General features: G+C 33.8%; 1 protein-coding gene across 1 annotated transcript; it reads left to right on the top strand.

Moving 5' to 3' along the window:
- The first annotated feature begins 18,947 nt into the window (after nucleotides 1-18,947).
- On the top strand, nucleotides 18,948-20,542 carry LOC122275077 (WRKY DNA-binding transcription factor 70-like). Its single transcript, XM_043084019.1, has 3 exons — nucleotides 18,948-19,384; nucleotides 19,526-19,630; nucleotides 19,816-20,542. Exons 1-3 carry the CDS (start codon nucleotides 19,053-19,055, stop codon nucleotides 20,306-20,308), a joined length of 930 nt encoding a protein of 309 aa, XP_042939953.1. The 5' UTR covers nucleotides 18,948-19,052; the 3' UTR covers nucleotides 20,309-20,542.
- The last annotated feature ends 1,693 nt before the right edge of the window (nucleotides 20,543-22,235 follow it).

Raw genomic sequence — 22,235 nt, 5'->3', positions numbered from 1 at the left:
AGTTTACTGTACCGATTTGAGGGATGTCCTGAAATTTGTATAATAATGATAATTAGGATGAGAAACATTGAGCAAACCAATTTCAATAAGTATAATAAATTTGAAATAACATACTGAGGTTGGGAGAGTTGAGCTAAATGGTGGTAGCAGAGATAAGTGTTCTTCCCCTTTTCCAATGCCCTGTACAAATTGTTCAATATTGAAAGTAAATCTCAGGGAAGAATATCAAGGATCAATCTATCGTCTCATTATTTGCATCGGCTTAGACAATCACACTCCCTCTTATTTATAATATTTCTTTCATTAAATTTTTCCATCACACTCCCTCTACTGTATAATGCCCTCGTTTTGAGTTATTTATTATGGTACCACCCTAACCTATTTATAAGATTCAAAACTTTTAAAATTTCTCTTCTAAATGAAATTGTGTCATCTAAGTACTTTATAGTGTGTTTATATGTAAATATTTATTTATTTAATAATGAATTTCTCATGCTCTTAAATTTCTTTTAGTATGTATATATAATAAGAAAGAGAATTATTAAGTGATGAGTTGGGCACCATTAGTGTTTTTCAAAGGCATATGCTTTGCCTTTGGTAGGCTCCCCACTTGTCTCAATTTTTTTTAAGAGCGGATTGTAGGAGAATCAAAAACATATATATGGCCCACATAAAGAACGATGCTCCATGCATTCTGATAAAATTGGTTGGTTTATTTGTCTATTACATTTATTTATTCAGCTACTTGTACAAGTGAAACATGTTCTGTAAAATATTTCAATGAGCATTTTGAGACAAAACAAGATCAAGGCAATGATGATAAAATCCGCAACCTTAGAAATCTCTTTCAGGATTTGAAATAAAACTAACAGGAATCTCATTCATGACTAACTGAAAGATTCATGCCTTAATTTTTTGCATATAGCATCTCCAGTTAAGAAAGAAACTAGGTGACTTTAGAATAGAATCAATTGGGACTTTTCCCTTCAAATGTACAATAGCGAGAAGAAGGTTCATAAATACGGCATAAAAATTTTTATGATGAAGTCTTTAGGTCCTCTCTGACTTGGTTTAGAAACTCATGAAAGATTGCAGCTCCAAACAACCATTTCTACGGCATAAACAAATGACACATATAGCTGTTTTCAAATACATACAAAACACACATGTAATCTATTTATCCGAAGCATAAGATTTGTATATTTCTAAGTAATAAACTCAACTAATGTACAATGTTGTTCCTACCAACAGATTTTGTCAATATTGTTCCTAAAAAAACAACAACACCCAAGAAATCAAGAAACATGAGCAAGTCAAAATACGTTCTTTACCATTGTAAAGAAGCTGAAGTGTTTTTACAGTTCAGTGAGGACTAGCTTGATGGTAGTGGCTACGGCCTCCTGAAGACGACCTGTGCAAATACCCACACAGATCACTTGAAAATTTGAAGACCACGAAGCCAAAGAACCCAACTCACCAACTATCGACGCTCTGAAACTTCTCCAGAAGCCCTGCCAACGACTCGCCGAGCTGCTGAGTTCAGTTTCTGATTTGTAAATGCAGAAGAAGATGTTGCCCTGATGAAGACGACCTTGGAAAAGGAGCTTGAGAACTCGAGCTTGAAGATGAGCTTGAGAAGACGAGCTGAAGACCACACTAGAGCAATGCAAGAAGCGGGAAAATAGAAATCCCAAAATGGTAACCCTATTTCGTTCGTTCGTTCTGTCTTATTATTATTATTTTAATATTTGCCACGTCAGCCGACAGCGCGTCGACTGTACATAGCACTTCTGATCATTTAAATTTGAAAAATATTGGATGCAAGCGCTGGGTGTAACCAGCTTGCCTACATCATCTAATAAAACGGTGCGTTTTCGTCTATTTACTTTTTTACTTTCCATTTCCTTCCATCTCCATCTCTCTCTCTCAATTTCGCTCCCCCCTCCCTCCCTGCATCTCCATCTCTGTCTGACCTCTCCCTCTCCTACTCCATCTCGTTTCCTTCTTCCTCTTCTTCTCCATATCATAACCCTAAATCCATCACTTTCTTCCTTTCTTCCCCAACCCCCACCTCAAACCCTTTCTCTTCCCCCACTTGTCAGCGCTGACAGAAATGAGGCCCAACTAGAAGAACTACAGCCCCTGAGTTTTTCCCTTACTTATTGCAACCTTGTTCATCTGATTCACTACACTGCAGCTCTCATTTATGCAGATCATGCTGAATTTGAGTGGGTTCGTGGATTTGGTTTGTGGGTTCGAGGAGAAGACGAAGACTGATTGGCTCACTGGGCCGGCATGTGACCGTAGTGGTCCGCAAGGAGAAGAGGGGTTCTTGGTGGATCTGTTCGTGTTAGAGGAAAACCTATTTCGAGTATTGATTGAGATGTGAAGAAGGATGATCAGGATGAGACTTTTGATGGGAAAAGCAGCAAGAAAGGAGTGATTTTTTTAGACGTGGATGCCATATTGTTTGAGCACATGCTTTGATTGAGAGTTAAACACGGTTTAAAGTTAAACTTTGTATAGAGAAGGAAACTGAGGAGTTCATTTTTTGGACCATAAATTTTCCTGTATGCAAGTTAACAACAACTCTGGGAAAAATCAAATGGCAAGTGGAGCATTCCTAAAAAAAAAATGAAACAGGTATGCACTAGCAGAGTTCTCTAGGTTAGGAAGGAGGAGGGACGTTGGGTGAGCTCTTTGATTTGTTCACCGTGGGTTTCCTGGGTAGGAGATTTTTTTGAATGTTTTGTTTCTCTTTTCATCATATATTGAAACTTTTCTTGAAAATTTTTTGGAATAGATCTGTGTAAAATCGGTCACAGAATTTTTGACGAACTTTCAATTTTTCTCTGTTTTTTAGACTTTGTTTGGTTTTTTTTCATCTTCTTCTGATTACAATCTTAAAGCTATTACTGGTAATGTATAGCCAACCCCAAAGCCATAGCCAAAGTCGGACTGCCCAGATCGAATCTCCATCTTCAAGGGATGCCAAACGGTTAAAACCCTCTTCCGCTTCATTCAAGCTTAAACCCAGACACCAATTGATATCGTCTAGATAGATAGCTCAAACTCGGGTAATGGTTTTTAGAGAATTTTAAAAAAAAAAAAAAAATATAGGATCCACTACTTCTCGATGGATAGCTTGGATTGAATGAGAATAAGATTGCGATGAACTTGTTTTTTGTTTTCTTTAAATGAAATGAAAAGAAGACGGTAAATAAAATTTTTTTTTTATTTTTAATAAATACTGATGTCGGCCGATTGGACGATAACTGCATCTATACGTAACAACGCTCTTTAAATTTATAGTTGAATTGAACTTAATTTCAAAGATAAGAGTCATACTCGTCAGTAGATTGGTTACGTACGTACGTACTAGCTAGCTAGCTAAGAAGTACTACGAAGTTAGTACTTGATCCATCGTTGTGTATATTTCGTTTGGATATATTCCACGTAACGCCAGCAAGAGGCAATCTGTAGGTTCAATTTAATCTGTAACAACAACGTGGCGGACATATATATATATGGGTGCGGCCGTAACCTATATTAATTTGGTGGGTGGGTGGGTGGGTGCAGTACTTAATTGTGCGTGTCATAGCCCACGTACATTTATCCGTACTCGTCTGGATCGTTCCTAAGGCCCATAGGTATAGAAGCCTCTAATTACTTTTGCTTACACCTAACATGACCTCCGGTCTTAACCTGTACAAGCCCCTTGACCCATTGACCCACGCATGCATGCATGCATGCATGGTACCAGTGGGTTCAGATTAATTTTAAATATTAAATCGTGATATGATGTGGCCAATTATTTGGTATTATTAACGTTTTTGTGATTTGAAAGCGGTGCCCATAAAAAGCAGAGGAAATTAAATTATGAAAAAGACACAACCACCATGCATATTTATTCCAAATATTAAGTGCGCATTTACTCGTTTGCTGCAGGGTTCATGAATGCGACCCCACCCACCTCTTTGATTGCTGGAACTTATCCATCTTTTATACAATTCAAAACAGAAAAAATATTTTGTTAAAAATTAAATAAAATATTATTATAATATAATATATTAATATTAATTTTATTTTAAAATTTAAAAATATTAAATTATTTATTATATTTTATAAAAAAATTATAATAATTATGTAAAATAAGCAATTAATCTTTTTATATATTTGTCGTTCCAAAAAATCAAATGGTACCAACGGATCATCATTAAATCCATTTGAATTAGAGTGGGCTCTACTTTACATAGAGTTCCCGACTGGGATCCGACAAGTAAAGAAGATATTTTTTATGTGTTTTTTTTAAAATTTTTAAAATAAAAAATTATAATATTACTATAAAATACTATATTAATCACTAATTAAAAAATAAATAAAAATATCACTGTCGAAATCCCCATCGAGATACCGGTTTGTGGCTCTAGTATTTTTATTTGGAATAAAGTTTTGTCAACTTTCACGCGGTCCCGTCAACGTTCTTCTGTTCATACTTGGATTTTTTTTTTTTGTCCCCTACGCGCCTCGGGATTGTGTTCACATACATCTTGCTCCGTTCACATACATCTTGTTCCGTTCACATTCCTTAAATCTAAACTATTCCATCTTATTTTATATTACTAGTCGTAGAAGCACCAGATGAATAACACGTGAACCCACTACCTAGAACCCATGACATACCAGAGAGGAAAATTAAAAAAGCGATAGAGACTGGTCCACTCATTGTATCCTCATCTGCGACCATAAATTTAGCATCTACTGTCCCATCTTCAATCTCAACATCTCTTTCTTGGGATGATCTTAACGTAGGAGGAGGAGCTTGCAAAACCAAACCAAAGAAAAAACGTTAAATTTCAAATGATGATTTCGGTGAAGAAAGGGGTCTTTATAAGCTCATCACCATCAGATCTATCTGGTACTTTTCTTCTTGGTACTCTTAGCCATAGAGATCGTTGAATTCTTGCATAACATCCCCACCCACCATTAAAAAATAAATAAATAAATATCCCTTCACAGCTTTACAAGCTCTCGACAGAAAAGTTCAAAAATAAAAATCTAAAATGCTCACGCTTTTTTCACTTTCGCATGTCGTAATTATCATCCACTATGAGCACAAATGATTCCTTCTTGGGCGATCGAGGAGGCTCCTCTTTATTCACTCCCATGGACTTCTCCTCCAATTCCTCGGTCAAAGCCTTCGAATCTGATATATGATTCCTTTCCGATTTAATTGCTGATCTCAGTTGGGCCACCAACGACGTTAGTACTACTTAGGGGTTGGCCAAATCGTACGATGCTCTGCTATTTTCAGTAGCGGATCCCGAGCTCTTCTCCAAGTTACGGGATGAGGAAGTTTCAATTTTTACCGACTGATCGGTTTTGGCTTTCATGGTTTATGAAATGGGAGCATTTTTTATTGTGAAAATCGAAGCATTCTCGTCGTCGTACTTAAATAAGAGAGAAGACGAAGAGATAGAGAAGGAAATAAATGCAGGATTTGATGAAGTTTAATTCAAATATGATGGTCGATCCTTTACATTCATGGTACACGACACAAATTGCCACAAACGGTGGCTTAACTGATACTTAATGGGAATAATAAAATTAACGGAAAAACAAGATTTTTCATTAAAACAATAAAATTCTGTTTGATAGGCACTTTTTATATATAGAAGATTTTTATAATTTTTTATATAAAATATAATAAATAATTTAATTTTTTAAAATTTTTAACTAAACATCTTATTTCATTTATTTCGTTTGATTAACAAATATCAAACTATATCATCTTATCTAATCATTATTTTTTAAATTTTCACATAAAATATAATAAATAATTTAATTTTTTTAAAATTTTAAAATAAAATTAATATTTAAAAATAATATTATAATAATATATTATTTAATTTTTAATAAAACATCTTATCTAATCTGAACTGTATAACCAAATGAAACCATGTTACATCACCAATATAAACTCGTTATTTTGTTCATATTGATCACCCACCTCAACATTCTTATTAAGATATGGTTTCTACTGATCAGTTTAATATATACATGACCCCTCCCTCCAAAAGGAAAATAAGAATAAATATTATAAACTTATTTATATGACTATATTTAGTCATCAATAAAGAGTATTTAGCCATCAATTAAGACTAATCTTTAGTTATTAATTAAGACCATTAAGCCATCAATTAAGACCTATCTTTAACCATCAATTAAGACTTAAGCTATACATACTTATTTATACTCCTATATGATCAAGTTTTTGTATTGAATAACAATTCTTTCTCTTATATATAATATCCTCTTTCTAATGTAATATCATTTTTTTTTTAGTTTCATAACACGTTATCAGTACGAGGTTATGTTGATTCTGAAACTAGTGGTCTTCTACTTCAAGTAAGTTTTTCAATACATTATTTGCAATCCCCAAGGTGACTATTAAAGATTATATTCCTTATTATTACTTGATAAAATTATATTTTTATTCACATATTTTATATACAAGTTTTATTTATTTTTTTATACTTGTTATGAATTATTGATGATAAGATTCATTTTGGAATAGAAAGTGAGCATCCCTGAAGGATTGCTCTAAACCAATAATTTTATTAAGTATCTCATATTAATATTTATCTTGAAATAGAAATTGAGCATCTCTGAAGGAACGCTCTAAAGCAATAATTTTATTGAATATCTTATAATAAAAGATTTATTGATTCTGTGAGATAGTTTAAATGAGTGATATGTGTACCAAAAGCTCATTATGATTAATGCACCCGAAGTTGTATAATTGAAATTGTGTAGAGAAAAGTCACTAAAGAATATATGTTTAAAATAAATGTATCAAATGTGCTCTTGAAGTAGCAATATCTAGTACGAAAATTTATAATATATTCTAAACTTATATCTTGTATTATAGTGGCTGAGCAAAATAATGAGTTTTTGTTAAAAAATCGTTAGTTACGTCCTATTAGTTCCACATCATTCACTGAAGTGAATAGTATTGGATTTATATCATTCTTAGAAAAGAATGGTGCATTTTTTCAAAGAAACCAAGAGTTTGAACGTAGTAATGAATATCTTTATAGTACTTCTATGATTTCGACCCAGAAGCTCGTATTGGAAAAACTACCAACTTTCTCTTTGAGATGATATTATACAACTATTGAATCAAATATTATGATTCAAAATATTTCTATATTTTTCATGATTAACTTGATCATCCGAAATTAATTACGATAAGTTGAATAATTTTCATATGGACGTCTATAAAAAAACCAAAAGTTTCTTTTACTCTAAAGGCTTCCCACTATGAGCAGAAAGAAAAATTTACTTAAAGCAAATAAAATGAAATAATTCGACGTTATCTTGATTATTATAGGTGAACTGGAAGTTCAGATGATAATTAATTTATGGATGCAATAAGATAAAAATGTCTCATATTCTATCTGCTAAAATCGTAGCGAGGATTAAAGTTTTTGTAGAACAATTAAGAAATTTAGCAGTTTAATGAACATAAGATATGTCTAAAAGCGTGGGAGACATATTGATACAAAAGATAAAACATCCCGAAAGAGAAAAGCACAGAAAAGAAATTCATGCTTCTTAAGAGGTCGTATCCATAAAAAAAGCAATAAGATCCATTCAAACTTTCTGTATAAAATTTTCTCATAATAAAAACTCCTTAAGAGTATAATTCTCCTGAAGAGTACATCCTAAAGAGGTTTTTCATGAAATTTATTTCCTTAAAGAGGGACAGGTACTTGAAAATAACGAGATCTTGATACATTTCATGAGTATTAGAGAAATTCTAGATAGAAATAAAACCATTGTCGACAACGTATTTTCATATAAGATGGCACTTGACATTACCAGAAATAATGAAGAAAGTGAGCCAAGAACCGTCTAAGAATACCGAGGTAAAAATATTGGCTAAAATAGAAAGAAACAATTCCTGCAAAATTGATATCACTAGTAAAATGTGATACATATGGACTTATAGTCCAAACACCTAAGTGGTGATACTTGTTGAATATCAATAGGTATTTGTATAAAAGAAATGAAAATGTGATAAATAAATTACGAGTCGGTTTCTCACAAAAATAATATTGATATGCCTTTGAAGTGGATGAAATTATATTGAAATTTTTATTAGCTTGATAGTTACCGAGAGTTTGGGTATGCATGATTAATTGCATATTTATATGGATCACTAGATATGAAATGCATGAAATATATAATCCTGAAATACTTATTCTATCAAGTTTAAAAAATCTTTATATGATCTAAAACAATCCAAACGCACGTGGAACAAGCTATTTTTCATATATTTTCAATATTTAGATTAGTTTTTATTGTAATTTATATAGATAATTTAAATGTCATTGAGGCTCTAGAAGAGTTCATGAAAACTACACATATTTGAAATATAAATCAGAAACCCTTTCGGCTTCGAGAGGGAGATGAATGAAATTATTAGTTCTGAAATACCATCTCTTAAATGCAATTAATATTTCAGATTCATATTACGGTTTTGTATTAAATGTGCATTATTGAAGGAAAAATAAAATGAAAAATACAGAACATCTACCAGAAGATAGAAACACAATATGAATATTTGTTAAATATTATTTTATTATCTCGAAACAAAATTACAGGAATTTGAGACTCTTCGCCTCATTCTTTAAATGATCTTACTCTTCAAAAATTTACATGACATCCTTGTCTAAAGGAGTTGACAATCGAAAAGAAGAGTCAAGTAATGATTTTAAATTTTTATTATCTTACTTTATTGCTCATATATTCATGTTGGGCTCCAAAAGAAGTCGTTGAATGATAGAAATTTTCTCGTTGAGTTTGTCAACCTCACAAGTTTTGGATTTTAGTCATAGAGAAGATGAGACAATGGTTGATGAGTATCGGGTACCAAAACTCACAAGCTCATAAATAGCATCATCATTTGACTTATTAGTCAGATCATTATTGTATTGCATTATGGCACCTACGGTAGAAGTAGAAACAATTGATGAACGAGGTGTATAATACCTCATATATTAGTCACGAGAAGATTGACGGGCCATTGCAAAGTAAGAACGCAGACTAATTATAGAAAAGTGAAAAAGATGGGATGAGAATGAAGATGAGCTGAATATTTCTTTTATAGAGAAAATTATGAAAGCCGGACAAAATTATATATATTGATAGAGGATATTCTTATACAGATATCCTACAGTTATTTACCAGGCCGTGAAATTAAAAGCAGTTTGCCCCTACTCTATTTGAAGTTGGACTTTTTCAAATATCCACGAAGAGATTAAATGCAGTTTTTTTTCTTTAATTTTATAAGTATTTAGACTTCTTCAAATATTTGTTGCTGCTGATCCTGAAGATCATGGGCATACTGTTTTAGCACCTTATTCTCCTCCTTCAGTTTCTTGTTTTTACGACTCTTCGCAGAGAGCTTCTAACGCTATTAAGATATTTGATTATTAAGTTAGTTGACATTATTCACTTTAATTAATAACCTTCGAGACATGGTTGTAACAGAGACAGAATATTGAGCACTAAGAAATCTTGATTATGAAACAATATCAGAATAACTCATTCCAGAAAAATGAATTTCTGCTCCTATTATAAGAGCAATATCCTCAGGTGAGTAAAATGAAGGACAAAGCATCTTTATTGTTTCACAGCGTCTCTTGTGAAGCATCTCTCTACAAGGAACAAGAGATGTAGCATCATAGCTCTACACACCTGACAACTCCAGAAAAGTTATAAAATCTTGAGGTGCTTGTCTGGTCTAAAAATGTGGCCACCGTTTTTGTTGAATATGGAGGTTAGTGGCTTAATTTTGATGACTTCTCCAGTAACTATGTTACTTACAAGAATTCCAGAAGAGCACAACTCCATAAGAATAGTAAATTTAATGTTAAAACTATCTTGAATCAATATGGTAAATTTGTTTACCAAAACATTACCAATTGCATCATTTAAAGAGTTGGTACACAATCTTGAGATGCATCAATGCAAAAACCTTTCACTATAAAGTCTTGAAACATTTTTATATGGAAAAAACTCATTTCCTAAGTATTCTAATGGTTGCTCGATCATTTGATGAGTAAAAAGATCCAATTCATCCTTGTGAAGACATTGAAGAAATTCTTAATCCTGAAATACCTTATCTTAGTACAATTGAAACCCTAGTGTATCTTGTAAATTGCACTTAGTCTGATAGTGTATTTTCAGTTAATTTAGTTGTAAGATATAGTTTTACACCAACTCAAAAACATTAAAATGGTATTAAACATGTTACTCATTACATCCGAGGTACGATTGATATGTGATTATTTTATCAATATGGATCAAGTCCACAATTAGTTGGATATGCAGATGCATATTATCTTTTAGATATGCACAGAGAGATCATTGCAATTCATGAGGAGAAATGTGAAATTAATGTCAAGCAGATACGGTCAAGTGATAATGTGGTAGATTTATTCACTAAAGCATTACCAACTGCAATATTTAAGAAGATTGTGCAGAACATTGGAATGCGGAGACTTGAATACCTATTATCATGCACTTTTCAGGACGAGTAATGTCTTGAAAACTTGTATTGATTGTACTATTTTTCCTTCTCTAAAGTTTTATCTCACCGAATTTTCCTTTGCAAGGTTTTAATGAGGCAATATTAAAACATTTGATAATATACATGAATATTGTACTCTTTTTCCTTCGCTATTGATTTTTTTTCCAGTGGGTTTTTCTTTGACAAGGTTTTAACGAGGCATATTCTTTATGTATGGTCATCCAAAGAGGGAGTGTTATAAACTTATTTATATGACCATCTTTAATCATCAATTAAGACCATTTACCAATCTATTAAGACCAATCTTTAGCCATTAATTAAGACTATTAATCCATCAATTAATATATATCTTTAGCCATCAATTAAGACTTAAGCTATACATACTCCTTTGTACTCATATATATATGAGTATTATTCACTTGTATATGATCAAGTTTTTGAATTGAATAACAACTCTTTCTTTTACAATATCCTCTTTTTAATGTAATATCATTTCTCTTTTAATTTCATAACAAGAAGGAAATAATGATTTGAATAACAGCTAATAAATACTTCGCCTCCTCATCTCTAAATTCATTAAAGACATCCAAATTCCTTTATTGAACTAGAGCTTTTCTACTATCTCTTACCTCATTTAGATATTGAAGTAAGATATAAAATAAGATAATAAATTTATAAAAAATAGTAAAATAATTTATGAATAATAGCAAAATTGTTTTGGTTAAAATAATTTTTTATGTTTTATTTTAAAATTTAGAAAATTGTAATAATTAAGTAATAATTAGATAAAAAAATATTGAATATTTGAAATTAAAAAGAGTCTTCATTTAAATAAGATGATGCCATTTTAACATCTAAATGGGGCCTAAAAACCTCTCCTACATATCTGGCAAGTCCAATAAGCATTTCCAGGCGTTTTTCCCTTTATTCTTCCTCTAAATCCAAAATGACTCAATCTATTACTTTCTAGTCACACCACATGATTAGGGGTGAGCAGTGAGCACCGAATCAATCAGAGTTAGATTTTCTTAAATCTGAATTTGACTCCAACTTTGTTGGATTTTAAATCCGAACATTGACTCTAATTGGAGAGCAGACTTGGATTTGCGCTTTTAGTTTTGGATTTTCTTTTTAGCTTCATATTTAACCTATTTTAAAAAAGAATTTTTTGTGGCCTCTTAAATTTCAAATCTTTCAAAAAAATTAAAACTAAAATTAAATCATTTATTACTAATTTACTTTTATACTAATATCTAACTTATTTTTATACTATACTTATATTATAGTGACTAATTACATGTTATCATACTATAGTATTACATATTATTTTTAGTATTTAATTACATGTTATTTTTTAAAAAAAACATGCTGCATTCATTAATAATTGTTATTAGAAGTTTGACCTAAAACATACATTACAAGCCAACTACAACATTAATAGTTTCCTACTACACAACTGTGACTGACATGGTCTAGTCCATACTATAAACCTCTACAGACTATTGTTTGAGAGATAGCAAACAAAGTGACTGTGATAGCACGTGAGATCCACCTTGGGAGTATGGCTATCAGTCAGGTGTAAAGAAACCGGTGGCCCTGGACTCAAAAAAGTTGCGCATGGCGGCAGAAAAGCGCCCTTAGCGGTGGCGGGTGGATTTCACGCGCCCAACTTGGATGTTAGTATACTAATGTCTAACTTATTTCTAGCTTAATTATATACTAAATTGTCGAGTGTCTAATTACATGTTATTATACTTTAGTGAATTAATATATGTGTTATTAATTTATATACTATACTTATTTAAATACTAGTGTCTAATTTATTTCAATACTTGATTATGCATTATAGTAACATTATGATATTTACATATACTAAACTCTCATTAGTCTATTTATATTATAGTATAAATATATTATTGAATTTAATTATATATGTTCTAGTTATATTATTTTATAATAATTAGCTCATAATAATATATTATTGAATTTAATTATATAAGTTCTAGTTATATAACTATATAAATATTCTATTATATTTGATAAATATATAGATAAATATATATTTTTATAACATATATACAATATCGGGGTCGGATTCAGAGTTGGAATTGCAAACGAAGGGCAAAGTCGGAGTTGAATCGGATAGGGGTTGAAGTCGGTCCAACAACACACCCCCGACCTCGACTTTGACTGAAAAATTAAAAAAAAAAAAAATCCGACTCCAACTCTGTTTTGTCAGAGTCAAACTTTCTAATTTTTGCGTAGCCCTCCACATGATCATAAAACTCTCAAATAATTGATTTATGAACTTTGACAAGCAATATTATCGTTTAACCAATGCTTGAGATCACTCATGCACTATCTAAGTTGATACCTAAAAATCACACAACAAGCTAAAATGATAGAAAGAGTCATTCTCAACCCACGATGGTGTTTCAGGCCTCGATTGGTGTGGCTTAGAGCCCCCAGCGGTTGTCTAGTGTGGATGTACAGCATCCGTACCTACATCCATAGCGGTAAATGGAAAATAAATGCAGAGAAAATAAGTAGAGAATGAGATACACATATTTACATAATTCAGCATTAGGCTTACATCCACAGATCGTTTGGAGGAAAACAATCACTATAATATGAGTATTTTACAATCTTTCATAGTCTCTTGTTCTTCACTGTACAATGGAATTGAAGATATGTTTGCTGGATGAGATATTCTCACTGGAGCCCTCATTGCGAGATTGAAGGAGCTATAGAAGAAGTCAAAGAAGCCCCTATAGTCATCTGGCCCTCCTCTTTTATCTCTTATGATTCTTCTTTCAGCATGCCCCTTAGTAATGGTGATGAGTGACAGTCTTTTCCCTTGCGTGTTTGACCTATTTTCTTTTCTCCATTGGCCTTTTTCTTTTCCTTTCCTTATCTTCTTTCCCTTCCATCTGACACATTCTTTTCTCTTATCCCCCTTGTCTCCCATTTCTCTCTCTTTAAGTTGTCTTCTAGTGAGGGTCATTTGATGTGCTGGGTTGAGATATTTTATCTAGGCTTGTGTAGGAAAGTGTAGAACCCAATCCACCTAATAGACCTGTCCAATAAAGCCGAGTCTCTCTCTCTCTCTCTCTCTCTCTCTCTCTCTCTCTCCAAGATTGACTCAATTTGCCGAAGCATTGGTTATGAATACTATAATTCGTCTCCATTACATTCTCATAAAATTACCTTGGGAACTTACTAATAATGATCTGAGACCAAGCTTCCAACATTGTAACCCTAGTGGAACAAGAAGCAAGCCACAACGGCCCATACGTTTTGGGTAGGTTTCTTGAGGCCCTACATTACTACTCGGCTATTTTTTACTCATTGGATGCAACCTTTCCACCAGACTCCACTCTCTACCTTGGGAACTTACTAATAATGATCTGAGACCAAGCTCCCAACATCATAACCCTAATGGAATAAGAAGCAAGTCACAACGGCCCATACTTTTTGGGTAGGTTTCTTAAGGCCCTGCATTACTACTTTGCTATTTTTTACTCACTGGACGCAACCTTTCCACCGGACTCAGCACAGAGAGCGAAATCCAGTGGAATAGTACATATTCACGCCGAAGATACGTAACATAGTGGCGTCTAAAGGGGTAGAGAGGATAGAGAGGCATGAGAGGTTGGAGAAGTGAAGGAAGCTAATGGAAGGGAAGAGAATCAAGGAAGTGCCATTGAGTGCCAACACGGTTTCACACTCAAAGATATTGTAGGGTTTGTTTTCTTGTGATGGGTATAGGCTGAATGAGGTGGGATTCAAGGGATCGCAACCATTGTTTCTACTATTCGATTGATTATATGGTTGCCAGCTAGTTTCGGTTCTTGTTATTCAATGGTAATGAAGGGGTTGATGGGGATGCTGGGGTTCTGTGCAATTTGGATTTGTGGGAAACTCCCATCATTGAGTTGAATTGAGGCAATTTTGGTTTGGTTTTTTACTCTCTTTCTGTATCTCTAGCTTGGGAATTGAAAGAATAGAATTCGGATGCTGTTGTTAAAAAAAATAAAAGGTCATTGGGCGGGTTGGGTTATAAGGTTAATTTTATCCCTCTTCAATCTAAATTATAGATAAGTCTCACTTGTCTTCATAATTCATTAATGCTTCTAATTATCATCATGCATAGTATTGTTAGATTCCTTATAATATGTCCCTCCTCGCCAAACAAGACTGGTGGATATTGCAGGAACATAAATCATTGTTGTCTTGTATCTACAAGGCTCGATATTTCCCCTGTACTCACTGGTTTCAAGTTGTTTTCAAATAGAATCCCTTCTATGCATGGCATGGAATCTGGAAGGCTATAAAGATCTTGAAGGAGGGCTGCATATGGTGGGTGGGGGATGGTTGCTCAATTAATATACAGGCTAACTATTGGATACAAAGTGTAAGACCTGCGAGTCATGAGAGTGAAGAAGAAGTGCATCCAGACTCGATCTCTCAGGTTTGTCACTTAATAGACCCAGCCACAGGATGGTGGGACTTGACATGATTACAAGACTTGTTTAGACCCCAGATCGTTGCTGAGATACTTAAGATACGGGTGACTGCAAGGGAACAAAGAGGGATCTAGAAAGGTATATGGACTTTAAAGGTTCTGCATAGGATTAAAATTTTCTTATGGCACGCCTGCAAAGAGAGTCTCCCTACCAGATGAAACCTACTAATGAGAAAAGTATTATCCGAGGATCTATGCCAATTTTGCCTATGCACCCCAGAGGACACTGCGCATGCCTTCGTGCTCTGTCCCCATCTACACTCAGCTTGGAGTAGTCTTCCAAGTATGGTAGTACTGGGAGTGGGATTGGATTTTTCACAGATTAGCAGTCGATCATTTGGCAATATAGTTTGACATATTCAAATAAAAGGTCAACAGGACGACATGGAGCTATTTGTGATGGTGGCGTGGGGCTTTTGGTATAGACGAAATCAATACTTCCATGAGGGGAAGTATTCATCTCCAATACAGTCACTAGATCATGCATGGTCCTTACTCAGTACGCACCACAATGGAATTAGGATTAAAAAAACTACAATGAAACACACGATGAACTGGTGTAAACCTCCCCCAAGGGCCTTGAAGTTGAACATAGATGGTGCCATTTTCCTGTTCTTGCACAGTGTGGGGGTGAGAAGAATCCTCAGAGATGAGACAGGAACTGTGTTGATGGCAGATAGTATCAAGGGAATGGAGGGGAACGACCCAACTGAGATAGAATTAATTGCCATAATGAGAGGTCTTCAATTATGCATTTTGATGGACATCGTAGACCTCATTGTTGATAGTGATTCCCTCCTCACAATTAACTAGCTTAAAAAGGAGGTAGATTCATGGTCCTTGCTCGGGAATATCCTAAAGGAGACTAAACAACTCCTCACTAGATTTAGGAGCTACGTTATGTAGCATGTTGGTGGCTTAGGAAATTTGGTAGCTCACAAATTAACTCGACATGCTTGGCATGTTCGAGACATTTCTATATGGTCTGGTTCTTCCCCAGATTTTGTGTCTGATGTGGTATGGGTAGAATGTGGTGTGTAACTCTCTCTTGTCTTAATGAAAGTATTTCTGTTTATCTAAAAAGAAAAAGAGTAGACCGTGTAAAGGAAGGAATACCCATACAATAAGAACACAAAAAAAAAAAAAAAAAGAATACCTAGACAATCAATTAAAAAAGATTAACTATATATTTTGATAATTAAAAAAATATAAGAAATTAATTGTGTTGTTCTCTATATAATTAAAAGAAGCAAGACTATATATAAAGATGAAAAATGATATTTACAATATTAAAATATGCAAACCTCACATGCTTCTTTTAAAAAAGGAAGCTACTCGAGACATAAAAGGATCCCAAATACATCAGCTGATGTGGCGCACTATCAGTATACCGCGTGTCCATTTTCTTTAGCCTCTCATTCTCTCACTTTCTCCGTTCAGCTCCCAACAACCATGCACCCCCTCCCCTCACCCAACTCTCTCTCCCAGGCACAACAGCGCTGCCGCAGCTCATCACCGGCCACCACCACTAGCCATTCCACCTCACTGGTGACCTTCGACCGAACCCAACCCCCCAAAGTGCAGCCCCTCTCTCTCTCCTCCTCCTTCCAAAATCGAGCCCCTCTCCTTCTCCTAGCCACACTACGCCACTGCACCATTGCACCCAACCTTGGTGGTCGGACGACAATGCCAAGCACGGTGACTTTCTCTACGTGGTGGAGTCTTATTGGACAGTGTGACACTATGGGATCCACTTGAAAATAACGGAGTGGAGGGAGATATTCTTTACACAGAGAACCGACGGGGAGGACAATCGGTGGATCTGGGCTGGTGGTTTAGCATCACCTTCTGTGGATGGTTCTGGTGTGGGGGTGGTCGAATGGAAGAAGGTGGCTGGTTTGTGGCTCACGGTAGAGGAAGAAAATACTCTGTTTCGGTAGGAGGGGGAGGAAGAGAAATGAAGAAAAAAAATAGGGAGGGAATGAGCCACATCAGTGTGTGAGAACTATTTGTATAATTTTTTTGTATCTATAATATTTTTCTTTTAAAAAAGATAAATATAAAATTTAAATAAAAAATTATTTTTTTAATAAAAAATTATTTTAAAAAATATATATACAAAATTTGCATATCCTAAATCTATACGCAGTATTATTAAATAGAGTTTTACTATGTATAAATAAAGTCATGTATAAATCTGCGTATCAATACTAATTCATTCATATTTAAAATTTATATTAATATTATTTTTAATAAAATTTAATTTTTAATCAATTATATTAAATTAATATATATATTAATGTAAACTTATATATGCAACTAAATTTTTCCTACTCAATAAATATTGGCATCGAGAATTGCACATAATGAAGGATGGAGAGGACAGAGATACCAGTAGGTGGACCGTATGCCCGTGAATTGAGGAACATGAGAGGCCGATGAATCTCTTCCGCACATTATCCCTTCCCTGACCCCACTAAATACTTATCCAATCCCGAATCACGAGGACCTCAAAATTGCAGCCACCCCGCTTTTGTCTTGTAACCATTATTTCGGTTTTTTTTTTTAAAATAAAAATTATTATATATTATAAAAACAATGTTACATACAGTCGTGAAATTATAAATATCGCATAATTATTTTAAAAAAGAGTAGAGTATACAATTAAAAAATTAATTTTTTTATGTAGATCCCATATTAATTATTTTTTTCAAAATAACTACACACCATTTACATAACTACGACTACAAATATCATTTTTCATTCCATAATCATATCTTCCTACGGTCCTACTATACTATAATCTTATTCAGTTTTATTGATGTACTATTATTAATCCGTTATTAAATTTATTATTTTAGAAAAATAAGACTAAAATTGAAAGTCAATAACTTAATTTTTTTAATTTTTCAAGAACTATTGAGGATAAAGTAAGAGATCACACAATATTATAATCTTAAATATGTCGAGTCTTTTAGAATTTAGGGATATATGCTGTGTATAATTGTAAGGTCCTATTTGTATAGTAAATGTGATTCATTTTATTTTATTATTATATTTTTTTTTAATTTTTATATAAAATATAATAAATAATTTAATTTTTTTAAATCTAAAAATAATATTATTATTTTATTCAATTTTTAATTTTTATCTCAATTTACTATCCAAATTATCCATAAATATTCATTCAAAATAAATTTGAAGCATTGTTTAGTAGTTGATACCAATCTCAACAAGGATAAAATAGTAAATATTAAAGTATATTGGATAAAGACAAAAGACATGACACTCTAATTTTAAATAATTATAAAAAAATAATTTTATAAATTAATATGATTTGTTAAATTATTAAATTATTTTTATTATAAAATAAATCTAATAAATTATATAAAATTACGTATAATATTATTTTTATATAACCTATTTATCAACGCTCCTTTTTTTTATTTAATATCACGTTCATGTCTATTCTAATCTTTAATATCTCTCGTTACGTTGCACCAAATTTTTTTATCACTTTAAGGCTACCCATGTGGCAAAACCAGAAAGGTGATGCCAGCACCATGACATAGCACGCTTACGTCTGTTTCACATGTGTAAAGTTTCCAAACCACCTTATCCACGCTCTCTGTATTTCACGCTTCAAAGCATCGCCTACGTGGCAAACAAATATCAGCTAGAAGTGAATAATGTGATCAACAAGCTTTAATGCGAGTGGGGTTTGTAAACCCAGACCTTTGAAGGTGTGGAATTTTCCCACATAGGCTCCTGTGAATTTCCTTGCATGTGGATGGCCTATTTTTCCACATAAAAAGCCACTTTCCTCTGTTAGAAAGTTGGAAGCCCCAACATACACTCACCACTCTCTCTCTCTTTCTCTCTCTCTCAGAGTCAAGAGTCTTCTGGGACACAAACACACACACAGAGATGGAGTGCTGTTGGCCTGAAAACTTGCCCTCCAAACCCAAAAGAGCGATTGAGCAGCTAATTGAAGGCCGTCAATTGGCGACTCAGCTACGCTCTCTTCTCAGTAACTCGCTCGGAGATGAAGCTTCCACTCTCACCCCGGCTAAAGATCTTCTCCTCAAAATCCTTAATTCATTCCAAAACAGTCTCACGATATTGAATTCCAACGACCCCGATCATAAGTTAATGTCTCCGATTCCGACTAAAACCCACGGCACCAAGTCGGAATCTTCCGAAGGAAGTTGCAGGAGTATCTCCACCCTCAAGGATCGGAGAGGATGTTATAAGAGAAGGTAACATTCTTTTTAATCATTTTGTATTTGTTTCTTTTAGCAAGTAGTATTTGATATTTTCGTACACTCAAGGGTTCAAAGGGGGTCGATTCCAGATTAATTTGGTAACGATTTTAAACGCAATTTGATTATTACCCGCAGGAAGAATTCCCAGACTTGGACAAAAGACACAGCTACTCTGATGGATGACGGCCATGCATGGAGAAAATACGGACAAAAAGTGATCCTTAACGCCAAATTTCCAAGGTATTGATTAATTATTTCATCGTTCAACAAAGAACAAAACCGACTAGAAAAGCCTTTATATATATATATAGCAAATATTTTATAACTTGCTCTAATTCGACCAAAAACCAAATAAAAAGAAAAAGTAAATAGATCAATCCCTTGATTTCCTTTTTAACTTTTGTGACTTTAATTATATATGGCAGGCACTACTACAGGTGTACTCACAAATTTGATCAGGGATGCCAAGCAACCAAGCATGTGCAAAGAATCCAAGAGGAACCCCCAAAGCACCGAACTACATATATTGGGCAACACACATGCAGAACTTTCCTGAAGGCTCCTGAATTGATCCTGCAGGATTCTTCTGATCCCACTTCTACTGACTCTTCCATTCTGCTGAGTTTTGACAACACCATCTCAAACAAGCAAGACACCTCCTTTTTGATCTCATCCTTCCCATCAATTAAGCAGGAGCTCAAGGAAGAGAAGCCCGCCATGAGCAGCGATGATATCATCGCCCACAACCCCATCCAATCATCATCTTCCGATTATCTCCTATCCCCTGACCGGACTCCGGCTTTGGATCCATTCGGCCACATGTCCGTCTTATCAGAGTCCGATAATGGGGATGTGATTTCTGGGGTTATAGTGCCGCCGGTTGACTTTGACGATGATGTTTTTTCTTTTAACTTTTAATGGGTGTGGTTTCCTTGTAAGTTCTATATGTATGCAGAAAAAACAAATGTGTATGACTACCCTAAACGCATACTCCGACTATCCAAAAACGCAACCATCGGAGTATGCGTTTTGGGTAGTCAACAGACTCCGATGGGTGCCTTTCGGTAGTATTAGTAATATTTATCATACGTACGTGTAGCCTTTTCTGAATGTAACAAAATATTTCTTATATGTGTTTTTCAGGCCAACGTATTTACTCTTCTCGATCGATCTCATCCTTTTTTTTTTTCTCTCTTTTTTTAAGCTAGCATAAAAATACTTACTGGAATCCAATGATTTTCTGCATACTCAAAGCTAGGGTAGATAGGACCAGAGATCGAGTTTCTAAACAGAAAACTATTTGACTAGATTAATCGAAGATCGTGCGATTATAAGATCCTTTTCTTTTCTTTTCAGTTAAAACAGGAAATAATTTAGTGGATGTATTATTTACAGTGATCGTGATACTCATGATTGCTCAATTTCCTTGAAAGACAACGTACGTGCCCTGGATAGGAGTTGGGAGTTAAGGTTGGTGAGAGTGGAAACGCGCGCATGCATGACATGATCAGTTCAGGCTCAGCAGCTTGATGCTTTGGGTCACAAGGTCTAACCTGAATCCTAGCTAATAGTGGATAAAGACGCCAACTTCACACTATTTTCTATTAATTAATTTGTTGAAATTCAAGTAATGCTGAAGAATGTGGTTAGGTTCAGTGAATGTTATGAATAAAGTTTTGTTAGGAATAAATGAATTTGTGTACTAATTTAGATAATATTGTTATTTTTATATTTAAAATTTAAATTAATATTATTTTTATTAAAACTTAATTTTCTGATAAATAATATTAAATAATTTTTTTTTGTGGCTATATACAGGACATGAGTCCTGATCATCGATGGGCCCGCACTTTGAACCTCGTCAGCATATCTTAAAGGCTAGCTTCACCATTATAGGAAAAAGTGATTGTGATGTGATGGCCAATAAGTGGACGATGAAATGTGAATGTGAGCTGTTGAAAACTTCGCGTGTGTGGAAATTCTGTGCCAAAAATCACGAACATATTCCCCGGCACGTGAAACAAAGTAAACGGCCTTTAGCTCCAACAATTAGTTTGTTAACTTTGTTTGTTAGTTGTGTTTAACAAATAATAGATAATTTAAGTACACGTACAATTAGGGGTTGGGTACGTATGATAATTCTATCATAAGAATATTTCTAATTAGAAAGTGGTTAATTGCCAGACTAATTTGATTTATCTACGTACTCTGCAGTATTAGTACTCATGTAATCATGTCTGTATTACTACTAATATGTATGTATATATACATACACTATAGTAAACACTACCATTATTCATTATAAAAAAGATTACATATATTTATCAATCCAAATAATTGACAATATGAAATCTAGGACAGAATTCCACCAAACTACAATATTAGGTACATGAACAGCATGTCAAGCCAATCTATGATCTCGCATCTGTATTTTCCAACATCCCTATATATTGAATATTACAATTATGAAAATAATTCATCAAGCCAACAGTTTCCTTTAAAAGATTGCCCAGCAAAGACAGGGAATTGTTACCAGATTGGCCGGAGAACTTGCACCATAAAAAAAAAAATCACTTTCTATGATGAGATTAATGATCCTCGTATGCATGCATAGTTGTAATCCTAAAAAAATTGCAATAAGTTCAATCTCAGTTGGGTTATTTACCTCATGTTCTTTTCTGCTAGTAGCCATTATTACCTCCCCTTTTCATCTTGAAGGATCACCTCAACTCTTGCACAATGTTGATATTAAAAATTGGCACCATCCACATTGAGCTTTAGAGCACCCGATTGAGGATGAGACCAAACAAAATGTAAGTAGCTTAGTTTTTTGGTCTGACTCCTT

The sequence above is a fragment of the Carya illinoinensis genome, chromosome 9 (genome assembly GCF_018687715.1).
Source record: "Carya illinoinensis cultivar Pawnee chromosome 9, C.illinoinensisPawnee_v1, whole genome shotgun sequence".
In the NCBI taxonomy this organism is placed as follows: Eukaryota; Viridiplantae; Streptophyta; class Magnoliopsida; order Fagales; family Juglandaceae; genus Carya; species Carya illinoinensis.
The sequence above is the reverse complement of the archived record's forward strand: the minus strand, read 5'-3'. Positions and strand labels throughout refer to the sequence as shown.